Below are 20,960 nucleotides of genomic sequence, written 5' to 3' on the forward strand. Positions count from 1 at the left end.
TCTATTCTCCACTTTATCCAATAAAGAGTCGAGGTTCTCCTTATCCCATGTTTCACTATTAATTTATTTATAGACACATTTTCTATTACTTTTCACACAAGTGGACAGGTTAAGCTGTAACTGAGCTTTGAAGTATTTCCTTTTCTTTCTGCATAACCTAATAACATCCTTAAACACTGCCTAAGTTTCCTGACTTTTTGTCCAAAGGTGATGCTCACTCTTCCTTCCCTTGACTTCCCACCAAAGCTCCATGGGCAGCCAGGCCAGTCACTTTCATCACCAGCTCATCTTTTGCCACACTGGGACAGGCTGCTCTTCCCCCTTGAGATTACTTTCTTGAAATGTGTCCATCCTTCCTGGACCCCTTTGATTTAAAGGGCTGCTTCTCTTTAAAAAAATCAGTATCTGATTTTATATTCCCCAAATCAGCATCCTGAACAGGCCAAAGTCTGCCCTTCCTAATTCCAGTGTAGAGGTTTTGTTGCTGCCCCTCCTTCTTTCACAGAACATTGAAGACTTGATTATTTCATGGTCACTGTGCCCCAGGCAGCCTCTGAGCCCCACATCTGCCCCCAGCCCTTCTCTGTCTGTGAACAGCAGCAGACAGAGCTTTCCTTGGCAGTGGGAGTGTTACTAAAAATTCAGTGAAACAGAAAACTCCTTTTAACCCCAGTGTAGCATTAAGAAGCAGCATTCTTTATTCAGCTGCTTGCACGGGGGAGAGCTCCTCCCAAAGCTGTGCATGCTGAGTACAGGAAAGTTTCTGTTTATATTCTGCATTTTGCACACATATTCATTGATTGTCCTGGACTAAACATACATATGATAATCATTTCCCCAAAATCATTAACATATTCCCCCTCCCCTTTACCCATGTGTTCTTCTGTCCTGGGGGTCTCTCTGGTGGTCCCTGGTGGTCGTGGACCCCAATGTTCCAGTGGGCCTGGCTGAGCTGGCAGGACCCTGAGGCTGCTGAACTTCCAGTTCCCCTTCTCACACAATGGGCCTTGTGTGGTTTCCATAGGCCTGGGGATGTGGAGAACAAGCTCCAGGTGTGAGCTCACCTGGTGTAGACAATTGATCATCTGGTAACATGAGGTCACAGAGTGGGCTGTGACATCACAGAGTCGGTAATGTGAGGTCATGGAGAAGCTACAGCATCACAGACTCCCTCTGCGAAATCACAGAGCCAGCTGTGACATCACATGGCAGATGTCTGACATCACAGAGGCAGTCTATGACATCATTGAGTTGGCTGTGACATCAGAGACCAGCTGTGTGACATCAGAGAATGGGCTGTGAGCTCACAGAGCAGGCTGTGACATCCCAGAGGGGCTGTGTGCCATCCCAGAGGGGCTGTGTGCCATCCCAGCAGGGCTGTGTCAGGTCACTGGGTTGGTCACTTGGCCCCAGCTCCCCCTCACAGTTTTTCCCAACAAGTCCAATGCTGTCCATGCCCAGCAGGGTCCCTGTCCCCCGGGATCCCCCCGGCCCACCTGGAGCCACAGCCTCCACCAAAGGATGTTCCACAGGATCCACCCCAGAGCCTGACATGGGGACAAGGGGCCAGGGCTGTGTGACCAGGACATCAAGGACGGGGATTCTCCAGGTCAGTGTGGCCTGGGTTGGGTTGCCCAGGGCAGGAAAGATGTCTGGCAGCTGGAGCAGGGTCTGGGAAGGGCCTCCAAGGTGGGGCTGGAGCCCTTGGGCTGTCAGCAGAGGCTGAGGGAGCTGGGCTTGTCCAGCCCAGAGCAGGGAAGGCTGAGGGGCTCCTCATCCCAGCCTGGCAGTGCCAGCGAGGAGGGGATGGAGAACACAGAGCCAGGCTCTTCACCGGGGGCCTGGTGGGAGACAAAAGCCAATGGGTGGGAGGGGAAAGAGGGGAGATCAGCCAGGACAGGAGGAGATGAAATGAGTCAGGCTGGTTTCAGCATTTCCTCAGCACCAAGAGCAGCCTGACCTCCCTTCTCCATCCACCACTGACAGCTTTGCAAATCAGGAATTGTTGGAGCTGTTTTGCCCCCACTCCTGGACGAGCATCCTGATACAAGAACTTAATTGTGTTTTTTATATCTATCAAAGAACCATGTTTTGTCTAAAATTAATTTTAGTATGGAAATCCCTTGTGGATGGTGGAGTCATCAGATGCTGCTGGGATGTTGCACATTGCTCAGGGAAGAGTGAGATTGTTATTAAATTGTGTCCTGTTCAACTGTGGTCTGTTGGCCATGAAGAGAAACTTTCTGTGCCTCTGAGTCTCACCAGTTCCTGACCCCCAAAGGACACAAACCTGATGAGTTGTGGTTCCTGCTCCAGTGGTGGCACTTGGGCATCCCTCCATAGCCAGAGCAGTGCTCCCTTGTCCCAGAAAGTGCCTGGCAATGCAGGGATGAAGGAAACAGGAGAGGCTGTGGGGAACAGGGGCAGGGCAGAGCAACGGAGAATGACTTTTGCATTTGATGGAGCTGTGCCTTCCCTTGGCTTTGTTGGATGACAAGAAATGAACATCCCTCTGTGTCTCGGGCAGCTCCTTCTCCAAGGAAAGCAGGTGGGAGTTGGAGCCAAGGAGCTGAAAGCTGCAGGTGCAGCCTGGGCTGGAGGGAGCTCAGATTTGCACAAGGCTGCTCTGAGTGCCAGGCCTTGGATGGGGGAAATGGTGGGGTGGGGGTAGGGACAGAGTCTGATTGATTGTCAGCCAGGAAGAGTCTTGATTTTCATATCTATTCCAACTGCATGAGGAGGTACTTGGATTCAGTGTCAATTGGAGACTACACATATCAATTTATGATCAGAAAAAAAAACCCTAAACAGGACCTAAAAAATCTTTGCTCACTGTCTTTTTAAATAGAACATATTCAATTTGAATACACTACTGCAATCTGTCTAAGTAACCACAAATGATTTGAAAATTAAAATCAAATGATTCCCAGAGGCTTGGTTTGTTCAGGTGTTCTGAATGTTCATGAGCCCTGGGACACTGAATGCCTGCACTGAAGAGCTGAAGGCTGAACAAGCCTCGGGAGCAGGGAAATTCAGCAGCAGCCTCCAAGTTGTTGAGGATGTCAGCAGCCCCCAGTGAGGCCATCCCTGCCCAGAGACCGTGGGGGAATGGGCAGACAAGGAGAGCGTCCCTGGGGCTGGGGCAGCACAACTCAGAGGCAGCAGCGGCTCCAGCTGGGCAATGGAGTGTGGAATGTGGCTGGGAAAGCCCTGCCTGGGCTGGGCCAAGCAGCACAGACAAGCCGTGACCCCCATCCACTAAAAAACTCTCTCAAGGAGACATTTAAGAGGAATTACAATTGTTTCTGTACCCTGAGTTGAAAACACTGGAGAAATATTGACAAGAAATTCTCAGGAGCTCAAAACAACCAAGCAGCCTTTACTGGCAACTTTAGAAAATCAAAGAAATTTTCGCAAAAGGTTAAATCGGACATTCAATTAACAAAACAACACTTCTCAAAGCATTAATTTGGCCCATTCAACTTCACAAAGTCTAAGCCTGTTCAATTTCATGTTAATCAAAATTTGCAAGAGGACAAAAATAGAAGAAGTATTTTTCTTTCTCTCTCTCAAAGAGATAGAAAGACAAATAAGATTCAGAGAAGCACACACACAGCTACCAGCTCCTGGATTCCAGTGCTGTTCAGATGGAAATTCCAAGAGGATGCAGGGTCAAGATGTGTGCTTGCCTTGTGGTCAGCCTTCAATACCCCTTGGTCTTCCTGGGCCCTTCCCCCAGGTGGGGCTTGGGCTCATTTGGTCCCTCAGGAGCTGGGCTGGGGCTGCAGAGGTGGCTGTGGAGCATTGCCTGTGCTGTGCCAGGGACTGGCAGCCACTGCTGGGCTGGGATAGAGGCTCTGGGGGGATTGGGGTTCCAGGGCAGGGCAGGGCTGGGCTTCCAGGGCAGGGCAAGGCTGGACCTGCCCCTTCCTCCCCCACACATGAAATGTTTTGAGCCAAGAATTTCCTCCAGTCTCTCACAACAGGGAATGTTGGAGATGAAATGCCAATTCTGGCCATGGGCACCTGGACAAGAAGGGCAGCTTTTTTCCATAGGAAGGAATGCAGAGAGCCCCAGTGTTTGGAAGGCAGGTGAGAGCCTCACTAGTCCAAGGCCAGCCAGACTTGTCAGGAATGGCAGATTTTGTCTGGGAGCAGTCTTTGGATTTGAGGAATTTTGGAGGTGGAACCATAATCTCAACCATGGGCACCTGCAGAAATAGGAAAGTTCTTTTCCATAGGAAGGTGAGCATGGAGCCTTCCCCAGGGTTTTAGGGACGGGTGAGACCTTACCCTTGTGAAACCATTTCCAGCCAGACTTGTCCTGGCAATATTCCTATTGGAACTATCCTTGGATATAAGGAAAATTTGGAGGTGAAATCCCAAATCTGGCCATGGGTGCCTGGCAGAGAAGGACAGTTCTTTTCCATTGGGAAGGAAAGCATGGAGCCCCAGTGTTTCAGCAGCAGATGAGAAGAGACCCTCAACATGCAATGGTCAGCTGGACCAATCAGGCAGTCCATGGGAGACCAAACCAGTCAGATAGGCTCTCTGTCCCCTTGGTTTTGTGGGGCCCCACAATGTCACAATGGCCTGTTGATTACAAGAATACCTGCAGTGTGACACTGGTCCCTAGGTTTGATAGGGTCCCACAACGTCACAGTGGCCCCTAGGTTTCAGAAGGCCCCAAAGTATCACAATGGTCCCCACGATTCCACAAGGCCCTGAAGTGTCACTATGGTCCCAATGATTCCATGAGGCCTTGCAGTGTCACAATGGTCTCCTTGGTTCCACCGGCCCCACAATGTCACGGGACTCCTCTGTTCCATGAGCACTGCAATATCACAATGGACCTTTGGACCCTGGGGGTTTGCTGTGTCACAATGGTCTCCTTTGGCTCCACAGTGTCACAATGGACCAGTGATGACAGGAGGCCCCTCTGTGTCACCCTGGAGCTTTGGTTCCATGCAGCCCTGCAGTGTCACAAAGGCCTCTTGGTTTCATGAGGCCCCACAGCATCGCAATGGTCCTCTTGGATCTGTGGGGACCCCCAGGGTCACCATGGTCTCACTGGTTCCATGAAGCCTCACAGTCTTACAATGCTTTGCTTATTCCATGGGCCCTCATAGCATCACAATGGTCTCCATGATCCCATGGGTCCCCTCAGTGTCACAATGATCTCCATGATTCCATGGTGCCCCATAGTACAAAAAGGCCTCTTGGTTCCATGAGGCCTCAGAGTGTCTTAATGGTCTCCACGGTTCCATTAGGCCCTGCAGTGTTACAATGGACCCTTGGTTTGATGGGGCCTCACAGTGTCACAATGATCCCTGCATTCCATGGAGCCACACAGCGTCAGTATGGTCCCCTTGGTTCCATGAGGCCCGGCAATGTCACAGTGCTCTCCACGATTCCATGGGGCCCTTCAGAGTCACAATGGTCCCTTGGTCTCACAGGGCCCCACAGTGTCACAATGGTCCCTTGGTCTCACAGGGCCCCACAGTGTCACAATGCTCCCTTGGTGTCACAGGGCCCCACAGTGTCATAATGGTCCCTTGGTTCCATGGGCCCTGTGCTGCTGCATTCCCCCCTCCCCTTCTCAGGCCGCCCTGCCAGCTGAGAAATGCTCCTTGGGGCTCGGCCTTGGCCAACAGCCCCTGGGCTCAGCTCCTCTGCAGCTCATCACAAACACTCTCTGCTCCAGGCACTGCTGCTGCCCAACCAGCTCCTGCTTTCTGGAGGAGCAGCCCTGGGAACTGGTTTTGCTCCATCAGTGGCACAGCATCCCTGTTCTCCCACTGCCAAAGAAAGCTGTGGATGCCAAGTGCGGCCAGGATGACTTAACCTTACCTACATTGCCTGTAGGTAAGGTTAAGATACAAGGTCTAAGTGAAGTTAAACACTGCTAAGAGTTGTTTTTTTTCCTAAGTTGTTATGTTTAATATAAGTTATAAGCTGAGTTAAATACTGTTAAATATTAATCCTCTGTAAAATTGCAAAGTCATAGGTTATAAATTAGATTAAATCCTGCTACATGCTATTTTTTGCTAAATTGTTAAACTGAAGGTATCAGTCAAGGGTAAGGTATAAGTTAAGTCCTGTTAAGTTTGAGCTCTGTTAAGCTTTTGGGCCATATTCCTTTTATCCTTGCCCTCACTGTCCTTGTGTCACACACACGCACAGGGACAGTTCTCGGTTCTTTTTTGGTTTGATTGCCTGGATTTTGTTTGGTTTTGTTGTTGCTTTGTTTCCCTGCTGTGCCTGAAGTGTCCAGTCAGGAGCTCAGTGACTCTTGCCAAGGACCTTTGTGCTGCTGTCCCTTAATATTAAATCTGGTTTTTGCTGCTGCCTTGCTGGGGATTTTTTCAGCACTCTCAAGGCCTCGTTGGTACCAGGGTGAAGGAGCCCTGGCCCAGGCTCTGGCCCTGGGGGACACGGGGATGCTGCCGGGGGGTCCCTGTCCCCCTGTGCCACCCCCAGGGCCCCGGCCCCTCCGTCCCCGTGTCAGGCTCTGGGGTCGATCTCGTGGAACATCCTCTGGGGGAGGCTGCGGCGCCGGGGGCGGGGGGACCCGGGGGGACAGGGGACCCCGCTGTGCATGAGCAGGGTTGGACTGCTCTGGGGGGAACTGTGAGGGGGGCCGGGGCAGAGTGACCTCCCCAGGGACCTCACACAGCCCCTGGGATGTCACACAGCCCCTGTGATGTTACACAGCTGCTGTGAAGTCACAGAGCCCCCTGTGATGTCACACTGCCCCCCCTGTGATTTAAAACACCCCCCGTGACAACACACAATCTTCTTATGATGTCACAACCCCTGTGATGTCATACGACATCCAGTGATCTCACACAGTCCCCTAGCATGTCACACAGCCCGCTTTGATGTCACCCTGTGATGTGATACATCTGCTCTGTGATGTCACAGAAGACACTGTGATATCACAAAGTCATCAGGTGATGTCACTGTCTGTTCTGTGAGTCACAGCCAGCTCTATGATTTTACAGCCAGCCAGTGATGTCACGACTCACTCTCTGATGTCGCAATTCCATCCTCTATGAATGCAGGATCTGCTCTATGGCCTCACACCCTACTCTGTGATGACACAGACAGCTCTATGATGTCACAAGCCCCTCAGTGATGTCACAAAACCCTCTCTGTGCTGTCATACTGCCACTCTGGAATGTCACAGCACATGCTTTGACCTCACAGCCAGCTCTATGATGTCATACAGCCATGCCATGATGTCAAAGCCTGCTCTGTGATGTCACACAGTTCCCTCTATAATGGTGTAGCTGCTCAATGACGTCACACAACAAACTCTGTGATGTCATAGCCCAATCTGTGACCTCACACAGCTCACTCTGTGATGTCACACATCCCTTTGCTGACATCACAGCTGCTCTGTGCCTCCATGACACAGCCACAGAGGCGCTGCTGTGACACAGCCCCCTCTGGGACATGCCACAGCCCCTGCCCGTACTGAGCCCCTGGGAGCTCTCTGTGTGCCCTGCTGGTGTCCCTGAGGGGTTCCTGGCAGTGCCCCAGCCCTGCTGGGCTGTGCACAGGAGGTGGTCCTGGCCAGAGCTGTCTCTCTGCAGCTCTGCTGCCCTTGCCAGGAGCTGCCTCTGGGCCAGGAGCCCGGCCCAGCTCAGCAGCACAGACACAGCACAAGGACTGTAATGACCCTCTGGGGCTTTGGTGCTCTTTATGTCTGCCATGGCCAAAGTGCTGCCCAAGTTGGCTCTGTCAGGGCTGTCTTGCAGCTGCTGCCCATCCCTGTGCCCTGTGCAGCCCAGGCTGTCCTACGGCGTCCCTGCCCTGCGCCTCTGTCCCTGCAGGCTGTCGGCATCCCCCGGCTGCCCCACCTGGCTGGGCCCTTCCTTTGCTGACAGCTCTGCCTCCTGCCTGCCTCTGCCTGCCCACACAAAGCCTTGGCCTTGATACCAAAAGGGTTCATTCAATTTTTCCTGTGCCTGTGAACTTTCAGCACAGGAACAAGCCATGCAGGGGCTGCTTTCCTAGCAAGAATGGCTGGAAGACAGGAAGATATCTGGCTCATGAATGTAGCGTCAGAAAAAAGAAGGACTGAAACTGGGAACTTGCAGCGGAATTTATGGTAATGGGTAAATTGTAATACACATTTAGTGACGCTGGTAGAATTACACGTCCACATAGGGTTAGGAGTTATCCCTAACTAGACCTCAGGCCGGAATAAATGATACCCTCTTAAACAGCAATTTAGTGTTAATGAGTCTTACTCTGATATTTCGGCCATTTGATTGTGGCGAGGCCTCACAGAACCAAGGAGTCAACTGTGACACTGAGCAAACTCATGGAACAAAGGGTCCATTGTGCCACCATGGAATCCCATGGAACCAAAATCCATTTTGGCACATTGGGGCCACATTGAACCAATGGGCAATTGTGAAACTGCAGATTCAAGGAGACCATTGTGACACTGAAAAACCTCTGGAAAACACAGGGCCATTCTGCCACAGCAAGGCCTGGTGGAACCATGGGCCCATTGTGACACTGCAGAATCTCACGGAACCAAGGTGACCGTGTTCTGCTATGGAACCTCATGGAACAAATGCTCCATGGTGAGCCTGCAGAACCAAGGAGATGCTGTTGGCTGTGTGAAAGCTCATGGAACCAGAAGTCCATTGTGACACAGCAAGGCCTCGTGGAACCAAGGGTCCCTTGTTAAACTCTGTGGCCTCATGGAATCATGAGCCATTGTGACACAGCGTGGCCACATGGAGTCAAGGGGCCACTGTGACACTGTAGATCCAAGGAGACCATGGGATTGAGAAACCTCATGGAACCGAGAGTCCATTGTTACACTGTGGGGCCGGTGGAACCAAGGGGACCACAGTGACTTTGTGGGGCCTCATGGAACAATGGAGACTGTTCTGACACTTTGGGACTCACTGGAACCAAAGGACCATTATAGAATGGCACGGCCTCAAGGAATCAAGGGGACTACAGTGAACCTTGGGGGTCTCCATGGGATGAAGGGTCCAAGGAACCAAGGATACCATTGTGACACTCTGGGGCATCATGGAACCAAAGGTCCATTGTGACACAGCAGAGCCTTGTGGAGCCAAGGGGACCACAGTGACACTGCGGGGCTCCATGAAACCAATGGTCTGTTGTGACACTGCGAGGCCTTATGGAATCATGGAGACCATGGTGACACCAAAGGCCTCATTGAAACAAGGGGCCATTGTGACACTACAAGGCGTTTTGGAAGCAAGGAATCATTGTGGTACCATGGAGCATTGGCAGGCCAAGGGGCAGTTGTCACACTGTGTGGCACCAAGGAGTCCATTGTGACACTACAGGGCCCCATGGAACAAAGGATTCGGGGAACAGTGCTGGAACACATGGAACCAAAGGTCCATTGTGACACTGTGGGGCCTCATGGAATCCTGGAGGCCATTATGATACTTTGAGGCCTTGTTGAATCAAGGGGCTCTGCAGGGCCTCATGGAACCAAGGAGCCCCTTCAGACACTGTGAGTCCCCATGGAACCAAGGTCCAGTGTGATACCATGGAACCAAGGACACTGTTGTTCTCTGGTTTTGGCAGTACAAAAGCTCATGGAACAAAAAGTCCATTGTGACATTGTGGGGCCTTATAGAACCAATGAGACTGATATGACACTTAGGGACCCACTGGAACCAAGGGGCCACTGGAGCACCACAGGGCCTCATAGAACCAAGGAGCCATTGCAGCACAGCAGGGCCTCATGGAATCAAGGAGATCACAGTGACCCTGTGGGGCTCCACAAGGGGCCGTGGGGCTCTGTAAGGGGCTGTGGGGTTCCATGGGACCATGGAGCCATTCTAACTGTGGAACCGAGGATACTATTGTTACACTATGGGGCATCATGGAACCAAGGAGGCCATTGTGAATAAGCAGGGGAACCTGCTGAGATTATTGTGACCCTTCAAGGGCCATTGTGGAGCTGCAGGACCTCATGGAAGAAATGAGACCATTGTGACATGGCACGGCCTCATGGGAGCAAGGGGCTGCTGTGACACTGTGGGGCCTTGTAGAATTGAGGGGCCCTTGTGACACTGCAGGGCTCCATGGAACTGAGAACTCGTGTGACAGTGAGGAGCCCAATGGAACCAAGGGGCCATTCCGTACTTCAGGGCTTCACGGAACCAAGGTGCCATTGTGATACTGTGGAACCAAAAGAGACCATTGTGACACTGAGGGGCTTCATGGAGCCAATGAAGCCCCTCATTCTGGCAGTCTGAGTCCCCATGGAACCAAGGGGCCATTGTGACACCACAGGGCCTCATAGAAACAAGGCAGCCACTGTGACACTGCAAGGTCTCATGGAAGCAAGCGACCAGTGTAACACACCCAGGCCTGGTGGAACCAAGGGGCCATTGTGATCCTCAGGAACCCAAAAGAACCAAGGGGCCATTTTGAGACTCTGCGACCTCATGGAACCAATGGGCCATTGTGGCGTTTCCCATGGAAACAAGGAAACCATTTTGACACTGCAAGGCCTCATTGAAGCAAGGGGCCATTGTGCCACTGTGGACCCAAGGAGACCATTGTTATATCACTGGGCCTCATGGAAACAAACATCTGTTGTGATCCTACAGGACCTCATAATGGAACCAAGGGGCCACTGTGATGCTGCAGGGCCCCAAGGATCCAAGAACATGGAACAGGTCTGGCTGGCTGGGCCTCCTGAGGGCTGCCTGACTGGTCCAGCTGACCTTGGCATATTGAGGGTTGCGTCTCATCAGCCCCTGAAACCTTGGAGTTCTGTGCTTTCCTTCCTGTGGGAAAGAACTGTCCTTCTCCTCCAGGGGTTCATGGCTGAAATTTGGATTCCTCCTCCAAATTTGATTATATCCAAGGATTATTCCCATATGACACCTGTCAGGACAGACAGCTCTGGCTGGTCTTGGTTTTTTGGGGGCCAACTCTCATTTGCCTTCAAAAAAGAGGGGGCCTGTCCTTTTCTTCCCATGCAAAAAAACATCTTTTATGTCCAGGCATCCATGGCCAAAATTGAGGATCTACCTCCGAAATTCCTTATATCCAAGGATGGCTCCCAGACAAAAGCTTCCAGGCCTGTCCAGGTTCCCTTGGCTTCCTGAGGGCCAGCTCTCATAATCCTTTGAAACACTGGGGCTCTGTACTTTCCTTCCTATGGAAAATAATTGTCTTTCTTGTCCAGATGCCCATAGACAAAAGTGGGGTTTGGCCTCCCAAATTCTGTCTCTCCAAGGATTCTTCCCTGACAACAGGTCTGGCTTGCCTTGGCCTCCTTGGGGCTGCCTCTAATCAGCCTTTGAAACACTGGGATCCACCCTTCCTTCCAGGAACCCATGGCTGAAATGGAATTCCACCCCTAATACTCCCCAAATATCCAAGGGTTGCTTTCAGACTAAAGCTGCAAGGACAGGCAATTTGAGGTGTCATGGGACCGAAGGGTCCATTGTGAAACTGCGAGACCCCATGGAGCCAAAGGTCCATTGTGACTTTGCAAGGCCTCATGGAATCATGGAGACACAATTAAGACACGTCACAGCCTCATGGAACCAAGGAGACCAATGTGACACTAACGGGACTCATGGAATCATGGAGACCATTGTGACACTGCGAGGCCTCATGGAACCGGTGAGACCATTGTGACCCTGGGGGTCCCCACAGAACCAAGAGGACCATTGTGACACTGTGGAGCCAAAGGAGACCATTGTGACACTGCAAGGCCTCATGGAGTCATTGGGACCATTGTGACACTGCGGGGCCTTCTGGAACGCAGGGGCCATCGTGACACTGCTGGATCCCATGGAAACCAGGGTGCATCGTGACACTGCTGGACCCCATGGGATCGAGCCACCATTATGGCACGGTGGGGTCCCATGGATCCAAGGCACCATTATGGCATTGTAGGGCCCCACAAAACCAAGGGAACACAGAACAGATCTGGCTGGTTTGGCCTCCCAGGGGCTGCCTGACTGGTCCAGCTGACCTTGGCATGTTGAGGGTCTCTTCTCATCTGCTCCTGAAGCACTGGGGCTCCGTGCTTTTCTTCCTATGGAAAAGAACTCTCCTCCTCCTCCAGGCACCCGTGGCCGGAACTGGGATTTCACCTCCAAATTTCCTTATTATAGTAGAGGAAATGTATTGTATTTGAATATCTGTATAGAGGCTTTGCCCTGGGAGGTCCCGGTTGTCCTTGATGGGCTGCAGATGTGATGTCCTTCATTGGGCTGCAGCTGTGACCAATGAAGATATCTGGGATAAAAGGGGGCAGATTAGCCAGTCAGGGGGAGACTTGGAGGAGTCTTGAACTGAGAAAGAGCAAGATGCAGGTGAAGGAGTCTGTGCTGTGAAGATCTGCAGCCATAAGAACACACCAAGGAGGTATGGGACTTCAGAGATTTGATAACAACAGTATGGGACTCCAGAAATAGAACAACAACACCTTATATCATGCGATTGTTCTAATAGGAATATTCCCAGGACAAGTCTGTCTTGCAGTGGTTTTACAAGGGTCACTTTGCATCTGTCTCAAAAAACACTGGGGAAGGCTCTGTGATTTCCTTCCTATGGAAAAGAACAGCCCTGCTTCTCCAGATGCCCATGGCTGAGACTGGGGTTCCACCTCTAATATTCCCTATATCTGAAGTCTGGTCCCAGACAAAATCTTCCATTCCTGACAAGTCTGGCTGGCCTTGGCCTAGTGAGGCTCTCCAAACACTGGGGTTCTGTGCTTTCCTTCCTATGGAAAAGAACTGTCCTTCTCATCCAGGCGCCCATGGCCAGAATTTGGGTTCCACCTCCGATATTGCCTGTTGTGACAAATTGGAGGAGATTGTTGGCTGGAAACATTTCATATGTGGGGTAGGAAGGTGCAGGTCCAGCCCTGCCCTGCCCTGGAACCCCAATCCCCCCAGAGCCTCTATCCCAGCCCAGCAGTGGCTGCCAGTCCCTGGCACAGCACAGGCAATGCTCCACAGCCACCTCTGCAGCCCCAGCCCAGCTCCTGAGGGACCAAATGAGCCCAAGCCCCACCTGGGGGAAGGGCCCAGGGAGACCAAGGGGGTAATGAAGGCTGACCACAAGGCAAGCACACATCTTGATCCTACCTCCTCTTGGAATTTACATCAGAACAATGCTGGAATTCAGGGCTTGGTAGCTGTGTGTGTGCTTCTCTATATCACATTTTTCTCTCTTTCTGTGTCTTCTTCTATTTTTGTCCCCTTGCAAATTTTGATTAACTTAAAATTGAACAAGCTACGAGTTTGTGAAGTTGAATGGGCCAAGTTAATGCTTTGAGAAGTGTTTTGTGTTGATTGAAAGTTGTATTAAACCTTTTGCCAAAGTTTCTCTGATTTTCTAAAGTTGCCAGTAAAGTCTGTTTAGTTGCTTTGAGCTCCTGACAATCCCTTGTTGGTATTTCTCCAGCACATCCAACTCAGAGGACACAAACAACTGTAAATTCCTTTTAAATGTCTCCTTGAGAGAGTTGTTTGGGGGATGAGAGTCAGGGCTTGTGTGTCCTGCTTGGCCCAGCCCAGGCAGGGCTTTCCCAGCCACATTCCACACTCCATTGCCCAGCTGGAGCCGCTGGTGCCTCTGAGTTGTGCTGCCCCAGCCCCAGGGACGCTCTCCTTGTCTGCCCATTCCCCCACGGTCTCTGGGTAGGGATGGCCTCACTGGGGGCTGCTGACATCCTCAGCAACTTGGAGGCTGCTGCTGAATTTCACTGCTCCAGAGGCTTGTTCAGCCTTCAGCTCTTCAGGGCAGGAATTCAGTGTCCCAGGGCTCATGAACATTCAGAACACCTGAACAAGCCAAGCCTCTGGGAATCATTTGATTTTAATTTTCAAATCCTATGTGGTTAAGTAGATCTCAGTAGTGTATTGAAACTGAATACATGATATTTAAAAAGACAGCGAGGAAAGATTTTTTAGGTCCTGTTTAGTTTTGTTTTCCTGTTAATTCATTGATATGTGCAATCTCCAATTGACACTGAATCCAAGTACCTCTTTATGCAGTTTGAATAGAGATGAAAATCAAGACCCCTCATGGCTGACAATCAATCAGACTCTGTCCCTACCCCCAGCCCACCATTTCCCCCATCCAAGCCCTGGCATTCAGAGCAGCCTTGTGCAAATCTGAGCTCCCTCCAGCCCAGGCTGCACCTGCAGCTTTCAGCTCCTTGGCTCCAACTCCCACCTGCTTTCCTTGCAGAAGGAGCTGCCCGAGACACAGAGGGATGTTCATTTCTTGTCAGCCAGCAAAGCCAAGGGAAGGCACAGCTCCATCAAATGCCAAAGTCATTCCTCTGCTGGATATTAAATCCACTTTGCACAGCAGACAGTCTCAGAGCAATGGAAAACACCTTCTGTGCCCAGCACAGATCCCAAGGTCGCCCCAAGCCCTCCCTGCCCCAATTCTGCCCAGATTTGCTCTTTGCATACATGAGTCACAGGCTGAAGTCAGGAGCTCCCTCCATACCCAGAGGGAGGAAAAGAGAGAAAGGGGATGAAGAGCTCTCCTGTGCAGAGCCAAGGTCCAAGTGCAGCCCCTGCAGTGGGAGCCACAACTCATCAGGTTTGTGTCCTTTGGGCTCAGGGCCTGGTGACACTAAGGGGCACAGAAAGGTTTCTTGCCAGCAAACACAAGCTGAACATTTGAACAGTTTAAGAACCATCACAGCTCTTCCCTCAGCTCTCTGGGATGTCCCAGCAGCATCTGACATGTCCAGGTCCCCAAGGCATTTCCGAAAAGGAAAAGTTCTAGACAAGGACATAAGAAAACAAAATTCTGTGATAGATATAAACACAATTAAGATGTTGACTAATATGGTATTTATTTTAACATCAGAAAGACTGGGCAACTTTCTGGAGCTTAAAGCATGAAAGCAGTCAGTTGAGAGGCACTTGAATGACCAGAGAGCATCTGGAGGACAAAATCTGGGAGCAATGGAAAGGACATAGATCCAGCCAGTCTAGTGAAGAGATGGCCACTTAGACATGGCCATTTCATCAGGAGAGCTAAAAGCACCTGATGAAAAAAGGAGATTAAATAATAGACTGAATATTGGTGACACAAGTAGATGGAATCATCAGCATTTCTTCTCCTGCCATTAGTAGAACAATCCAGTAGATCCAGAAAATTCCTGTTCCTGATGGGAAAACTTTGCATTTCTCAAAAGAACTCAGATTACCTACATAATAACGATTTTCTTGTATATTAGGAAACAAACAGGCATTGACACCTGTGCCCCTTTCCAGGCAGACATCAGCTGTGTGCCCATTACAGGCAGTGCCACTTGTGCCCTGAGGTGCCCAGCTGGGATTGGATCTCTCCCAGAGCACCTGAGGGAGAGCAGAGCACCTTGCAAGCCGCAGGTCCCTGACAGCCTCACAGGGCTCCTGTGCCATCAACATCTGCTCTGCTCCAGTCTGAAACAGGGCCCAGCATGGTGCCGGGATCATCAGAGAGCTGAGGTGTGTGCTGGAATTCAATGGCCTCCCCATCCCGCAGCAGCCCTGCATTTCCCTGCTGCAGCCTTGGTCTCCAGCCCAGCCATGGAGGCTCTTTGGGCTCTGGAGTGTTGCTGCAGCCCTCAAGGGCAGCTGAGCTCTGCCTTTGGCACAGTCAGGCCTGGCCAGCGCAGGCCATGCTCAGCAATTGCTTGTGTGTGCCGGGCCTTGCTGTCAGCCCCGTGAGCGGCTGCGTGGCCCCTTTGTGGCCCTGTGCTGGCCCAGCCATGGTGGCCCAGCCCCTGAGCAGGCCCAGCCCAGGCCGGGAGCATTGCGGCTGGGAACGGCCCCTGTGCCGTGGTGCCCACAGCAGCCTTGGGGCTCTGTGCCCCATGGCCTCCCTGCTGGGCAGCCTCTGCCAGCTCCTGCAGAGCCCGTGGCACCTGTGGGGCTGCACAGACAGCCCTGCCCTGGGCTCTGCCGGCCTCTGGGCCAGCAGAGAGGCAGCCAGGGCTGGCCATGGCCGGGAACAGGCCCTGAGCCCCGCAGGAGGATGGAGCTGGGCCACAGCCAAACTCAGCCCAGGCCAAAGCTGGGCTCAGCAGCCAGGGCTGCCAATGCATGGGCACCGAGGCTGGCACTGACAAATGTCCTGGGCCCCCTCCCTGCTCTGTCCATGCCACCAAAGGCACAGAGCAACCTCCTCTCTGGGCCACTTGCCTGTTTGCAATGCCTTGCACAGGCGCTGGCCCTGCCCCACAAGGCCTGGCCTGAGTCCTGCCCCTGCACGCTCAGCCAGGCTGAGATGGACACTGATGGTTTCTGGGCCAGGCTCTCGGAGCCCAGCCCAGCTCCCTGCAAGCTCTGCCAGCTGCCCTGAGCTCTGGGCAGCACCAAGGGCCTCTCTGAGCCCAGCCCAGCCCAGCCGGCTCTGGCCCCACAGCTCTGCTCAGGCCAGGCTGCTCTGGGCACTGGCCCCACGGCCTCAGCCCCTGCCAAGGGCACAGCAGCAGCTGCAGCTGCCACAGGACTCAGCCCCAGCCATGGGGGAAGGTGCTGGGCCAAGGCCAAAGGAGGCTCCCTGGCTGCCCTGCTCCCCTCGGCCTGAGGTGCTGAGAGCTCTGCAGCCCCTGCTGCCATCCCATCTGCCCAGGGCAGCACAAGAGCCCCGGCCTTGGGGCCCTCAAGAGCTGCTCCTGCTCCAGGCCCAGGGCCCATGCCAAAGCTGGGGCAGCCACAAAGCTGTGCCCATTTCTGTTCATTGCCACTCTGATGGGGATAGATCCTCAGCCACTTGGAGTTGATGATGAATTTTACTACTCCAGAGGCTTCTTTCTTTAGCTCTTCAGTTGAGGAATTCAGTGAAAAAGGCTGATAAATATTTGTTTAAAACACCTGAACAAGAACAGCCCTGAGGAATAATCAAAGTTTTCAATTCTTCTGTAGTTAATTAGACAAATTTCAGAATTTTTTTCAATGTGAATCTGCTGTATTGAAAAAAAAAAAGAGAACTGTTTTATCCAGTATTCTTTTCCTGTTTAGGGTTTAGTATAATCAATGTGCAATTGATATTGACCCCCAGCACATTCTAATGCTGTGTGAAGAGATATAAAAAACAAGACCCTTCATGGCTGACAATCAATAACAATTTGTCCCCCCCCCCTCCCCACCATTTCCCCTATCCAACCCCTGGCACTCCTATGGATCAGGAATGGTGTGGCCAGCAGGAGCAGGGCAGTGATTTTTGCCCTGTGCTCAGCACTGGTTGGGCAGCACCTCGAGTGCTGTGTCCAGTTCTGGGCTCCTCAATTTAGGAAGGACATGGAGGGGCTGGAGCGTGTCCAGAGAAGGGCAACAAGGCTGGGGAGGGGTCTGGAATACAAGTCCTGTGAGGAGTAGCTGAGGGAGCTGCTGGGGTTGTTTATCCTGGAGGAGCAGAGGCCCAGGGGTAACAAGGTGGTATCAGGGCACAGGTTGGACTTGACGATCTCCAAGGTCTTTTCCAGCCTTGCTGATTCTGGGATTCTCTGAAACCACCCTTGGAGCAGTTGCAGGATGAGCCCTGGGCCTCCCCTTCAGCAGCTCCAGCAGCCCAGGTCCCTCAGCTTCTCCTGCCAGCCCCAAAGCCCATCCTGTCAGTCCTGCAGAGCCTCTGCAGCTCCTCCTCATTGCCCAGAACAGGGAGCCCCAGAGCCAGACACAGCAGCCCAGATGTGCCCCCCTGGCCTGGGGTGCCTGTGGCAAGGGAGCAGCAGCAGGCACTGCAGGAGCCTGCAGACAATTCCTGCAGCACTTGTAGGATGATCCTGCTGCCCAACGGACGTTCCCATGGTGCCAAGTCAAGAACTGCAATGGGAAGTGGGGCCAGAGAGGAAAGGACAAACAGGGATGGGCTGTTTGCAGGGGAGGAAACAGGGGTGGGCAAGTGGAAGAAATTTCTACCATGAAGAGTAAAGAAAGCAAAGGTGAAGGAAAGGAAATGCTCAGGGAAGTTTGGGAGTGGCTGATAGGCAGCCCTGGCTCTGAGCAACAGCGTCTGCAGGAAAGTCCCAGCTGATGGGAACAAACTTTCTGGCTGAGTGCAGAGGCCAGCAAAAAGCTGAGTGGTTTCCCTGGTGTCCCGCAGGCCTTGCTGGCCCCAGGGGCTGATGGCATTTGTGCTCCCTCAGGTTCATGTCCCCACAGCAACAGCATGGGGGGCTGGCCCTGCTGTGTGCAATGCAAACAGGGGCTGCTGAGGCAGTGCTGCCGTGTCTGTGCCTGCAAGGATGGGGCACCTGTGTGAGCTGGGGGAGAGGCCAGGGCTGCAGAGGGGGGATGTTGTTGGCAGCTGCATGAGGACGCTCTGGGACGCTGCCCTGGGCTGTGCAGCGCACTGGGCATGGATCAGCCCCTGCTCTGCTGCTCCTTCCCGTCTGCCCCAGGGCCCTTGCAGAGCCCCAGCCATGCTGTTTGCCCCCAGCCTGCCCACGGCCAGCCTGGGGCTGCTGACGGGGGTTTCTGTGCTGAGCATTAGCCTGGCCGTGTTCTTGAGAGAGCCTGGGCAAGGAGCCTGGAGCCCCCAGGGCCTGGCCTGAGGCGTCAGCGCTGCCCCAGCAGTGCCCATGGCCTGTCCCTGCTGCAGCCCCGGCACTGCCACCCCCAGGGCTGTGCCCGGCCCCGAGAGCACTCAGGCCCTGCAGCAACACCAGGGCCACCAGGGCAGCGGGGCAGGGCCACGGCAGCAGCACTGGCAACACCAAGTGCTGCTGCTGCTGCTGCTGGGCACAGCTGCTGGGCCAGCACTGATCTGCCCCAGCTCTGCACACAGACATTGCTGCTGCAGCTCCACAGAAGGCAAGACAAGGGGGATCACTTCAGAAAACTTTGCTTGGAGATCCATTAGTTTCTCTAAAGCCATTGAGAGCACAACCCCTCACTGACACAGTTTTTGGCCACAGGGAAGGTGGCGGAAAACAAAATGAGAAATGGCACAAACAATGACATTTCTTTGTGGAAAATATGAAAATACTAAAAGAAAGGAAAATAACCTCCAAAATTAAATGAACAAGAAGAATCAAATATTACTTTTATTACAAGTGATTCGCAGAAATTGGCCAGCATTTTAATGTTTCTGAAAGCATCCAGTCATCAATCTCCACCCTGCAGCCTTGAGCTCCTGGTTCCTCAGGCTGTAGATGAGGGGATTCAGGGCTGGGGGCACCACCGAGTACAGAACTGACAGGGCCAGATCCAGGGATGGGGAGGACATGGAGGGGGGCTTCAGGTGAGCAAAGATAATAGTGCTGAGGAACAGAGAGACCACGGCCAGGTGAGGGAGGCAGGTGGAAAAGGCTTTGTGCCGTCCCTGCTCAGAGGGGATCCTCAGCACAGCCCTGAAGATCTGCACATAGGAGAAAACAATGAACACAAAACAACCAAAACCTAAACAGCAACTAACAACAATGAGCCCCAGATCTCTGAAGTTGGAGTGTGAGCAGGAGAGCTTAAGGATCTGTGGGATTTCACAGAAGAACTGGCCCAGAGCATTGCCATGGCACAGGGGCAGGGAAAATGTATTGGCTGTGTGCATGAGAGCATTGAGAAAGGCACTGGCCCAGGCAGCTGCTGCCATGTGGGCACAAGCTCTGCTGCCCAGGAGGGTCCCGTAGTGCAGGGGTTTGCAGATGGACACGTAGCGGTCGTAGCACATGATGGTCAGCAGGGAAAGCTCTGCTCCAGTAAAGAACAGAACGAAAAAGAGCTGAGCAGCACATGCAGTGTAGGAGATGTTGCTGGTGTCCCAGAGGGAATTGTGCATGGCTTTGGGGACAGTGGTGCAGATGGAGCCCAGGTCGCTGAGGGCCAGGTTGAGCAGGAAGAAGAACATGGGCGTGTGCAGGTGGTGGCCGCAGGCTACGGCGCTGATGATGAGGCCGTTGCCCAGGAGGGCAGCCAGGGAGATGCCCAGCAAGAGGCAGAAGTGCAGGAGCTGCAGCTGCCGCGTGTCTGCCAATGCCAGCAGCAGGAAGTGCCTGATGGAGCTGCTGTTGGACATTTGCTGGGGCTGCACATGGGCACCTGTTCATGGAGAAAGGACAGTGAAGGGTTAGAGGAGATACCTGTAACCAAAATCAAAGCCTCTTCCCATACACCCTCCCCTTGAAGACACATAGACACACTTCTGTGTTCAAGAGTTTTGGTGTTTTCTTTATAAGCTCCCCCATACCTCTGCTGGTATTCTTGGATATCAGAAACCCTCAGTATTTCCACTGCCCTCTGGGAAAACAGAGCACGTTCTGAGTGGCAAAGTGATGAGCAGAGAGTGAGGGAAGATAATCTGTCATTCTGACATGTTCAGAATTTCTCTGGGTTTAAACTTTCTAAGTTGAATTGTGATCACCCCCACCATGTTTCCCTTTAAAATTCCCCCGGGTACTGCTGAGAGCAGATGGATCCACCACAGCCCAGCTCCACATTTGTAGCCAAGGACTCACGTTGCTCATTTCACCAACCCAGCAGCATTTACAGTGTCACAACATCTCTGCCTTTCCCCATCAATCTTATAAACCAGAGAGGCACCAGGACAAGTTTGCACCCTGGATTGAAGCTCCCAGCTTGGACTGAAATCTCAGGGAGACTCCCAAGTGTCCTTCTGATGGCATTGGATTGAGGGAGATGCAGCTCCTTCCCTGGCTGCACTGACAGCATTGCCCAGAGCCGGGCCCTGGGGACAGCGTCACCCTGAGCCAGCTGTGCCCCCTCCAGAGCCCCCAGGGCCGGGCAGCTGCTCCCAGCCCTGTGCTCTGCAGAGGGAACTGGGCCCGGGGCTGCAGAGCTGCCCCACGGCTCTGCTGCAGCTCTGCCTGCACAGGAGGGGCTGCACGCCTTGGAGCCCCGGCCCTGAGGGCAGAGGCTTGGCTGGGGCACAGGAGGGAGGGGGCTTGTTCAGAGGGAGGGGCTGCACTGCAGGGGCTCCTGTGGGCATCTCTAAACTCTCCCTGCCAC

General features: G+C 52.9%; 1 protein-coding gene across 1 annotated transcript; it reads right to left on the reverse strand.

Annotated features, from left to right (window-relative positions):
* Positions 1–19,077: 19,077 nt before the first annotated feature.
* On the reverse strand, positions 19,078–20,010 carry LOC129133329 (olfactory receptor 14A16-like). Its single transcript, XM_054653040.2, has one exon. The coding sequence runs from the start codon at positions 20,008–20,010 to the stop codon at positions 19,078–19,080; it is 933 nt and encodes a 310-aa protein (XP_054509015.2).
* Between the last annotated feature and the right edge of the window lie 950 nt (positions 20,011–20,960).

This window comes from Agelaius phoeniceus (assembly GCF_051311805.1).
Source record: "Agelaius phoeniceus isolate bAgePho1 chromosome W unlocalized genomic scaffold, bAgePho1.hap1 SUPER_W_unloc_2, whole genome shotgun sequence".
NCBI lineage: Eukaryota > Metazoa > Chordata > Aves > Passeriformes > Icteridae > Agelaius > Agelaius phoeniceus.

Excerpts from the sequence above, each read along its gene's own strand:
- LOC129133329 (XM_054653040.2), bottom strand. The coding sequence starts at position 20,010 with ATGTCCAACAGCAGCTCCATCAGGCACTTCCTGCTGCTGGCATTGGCA.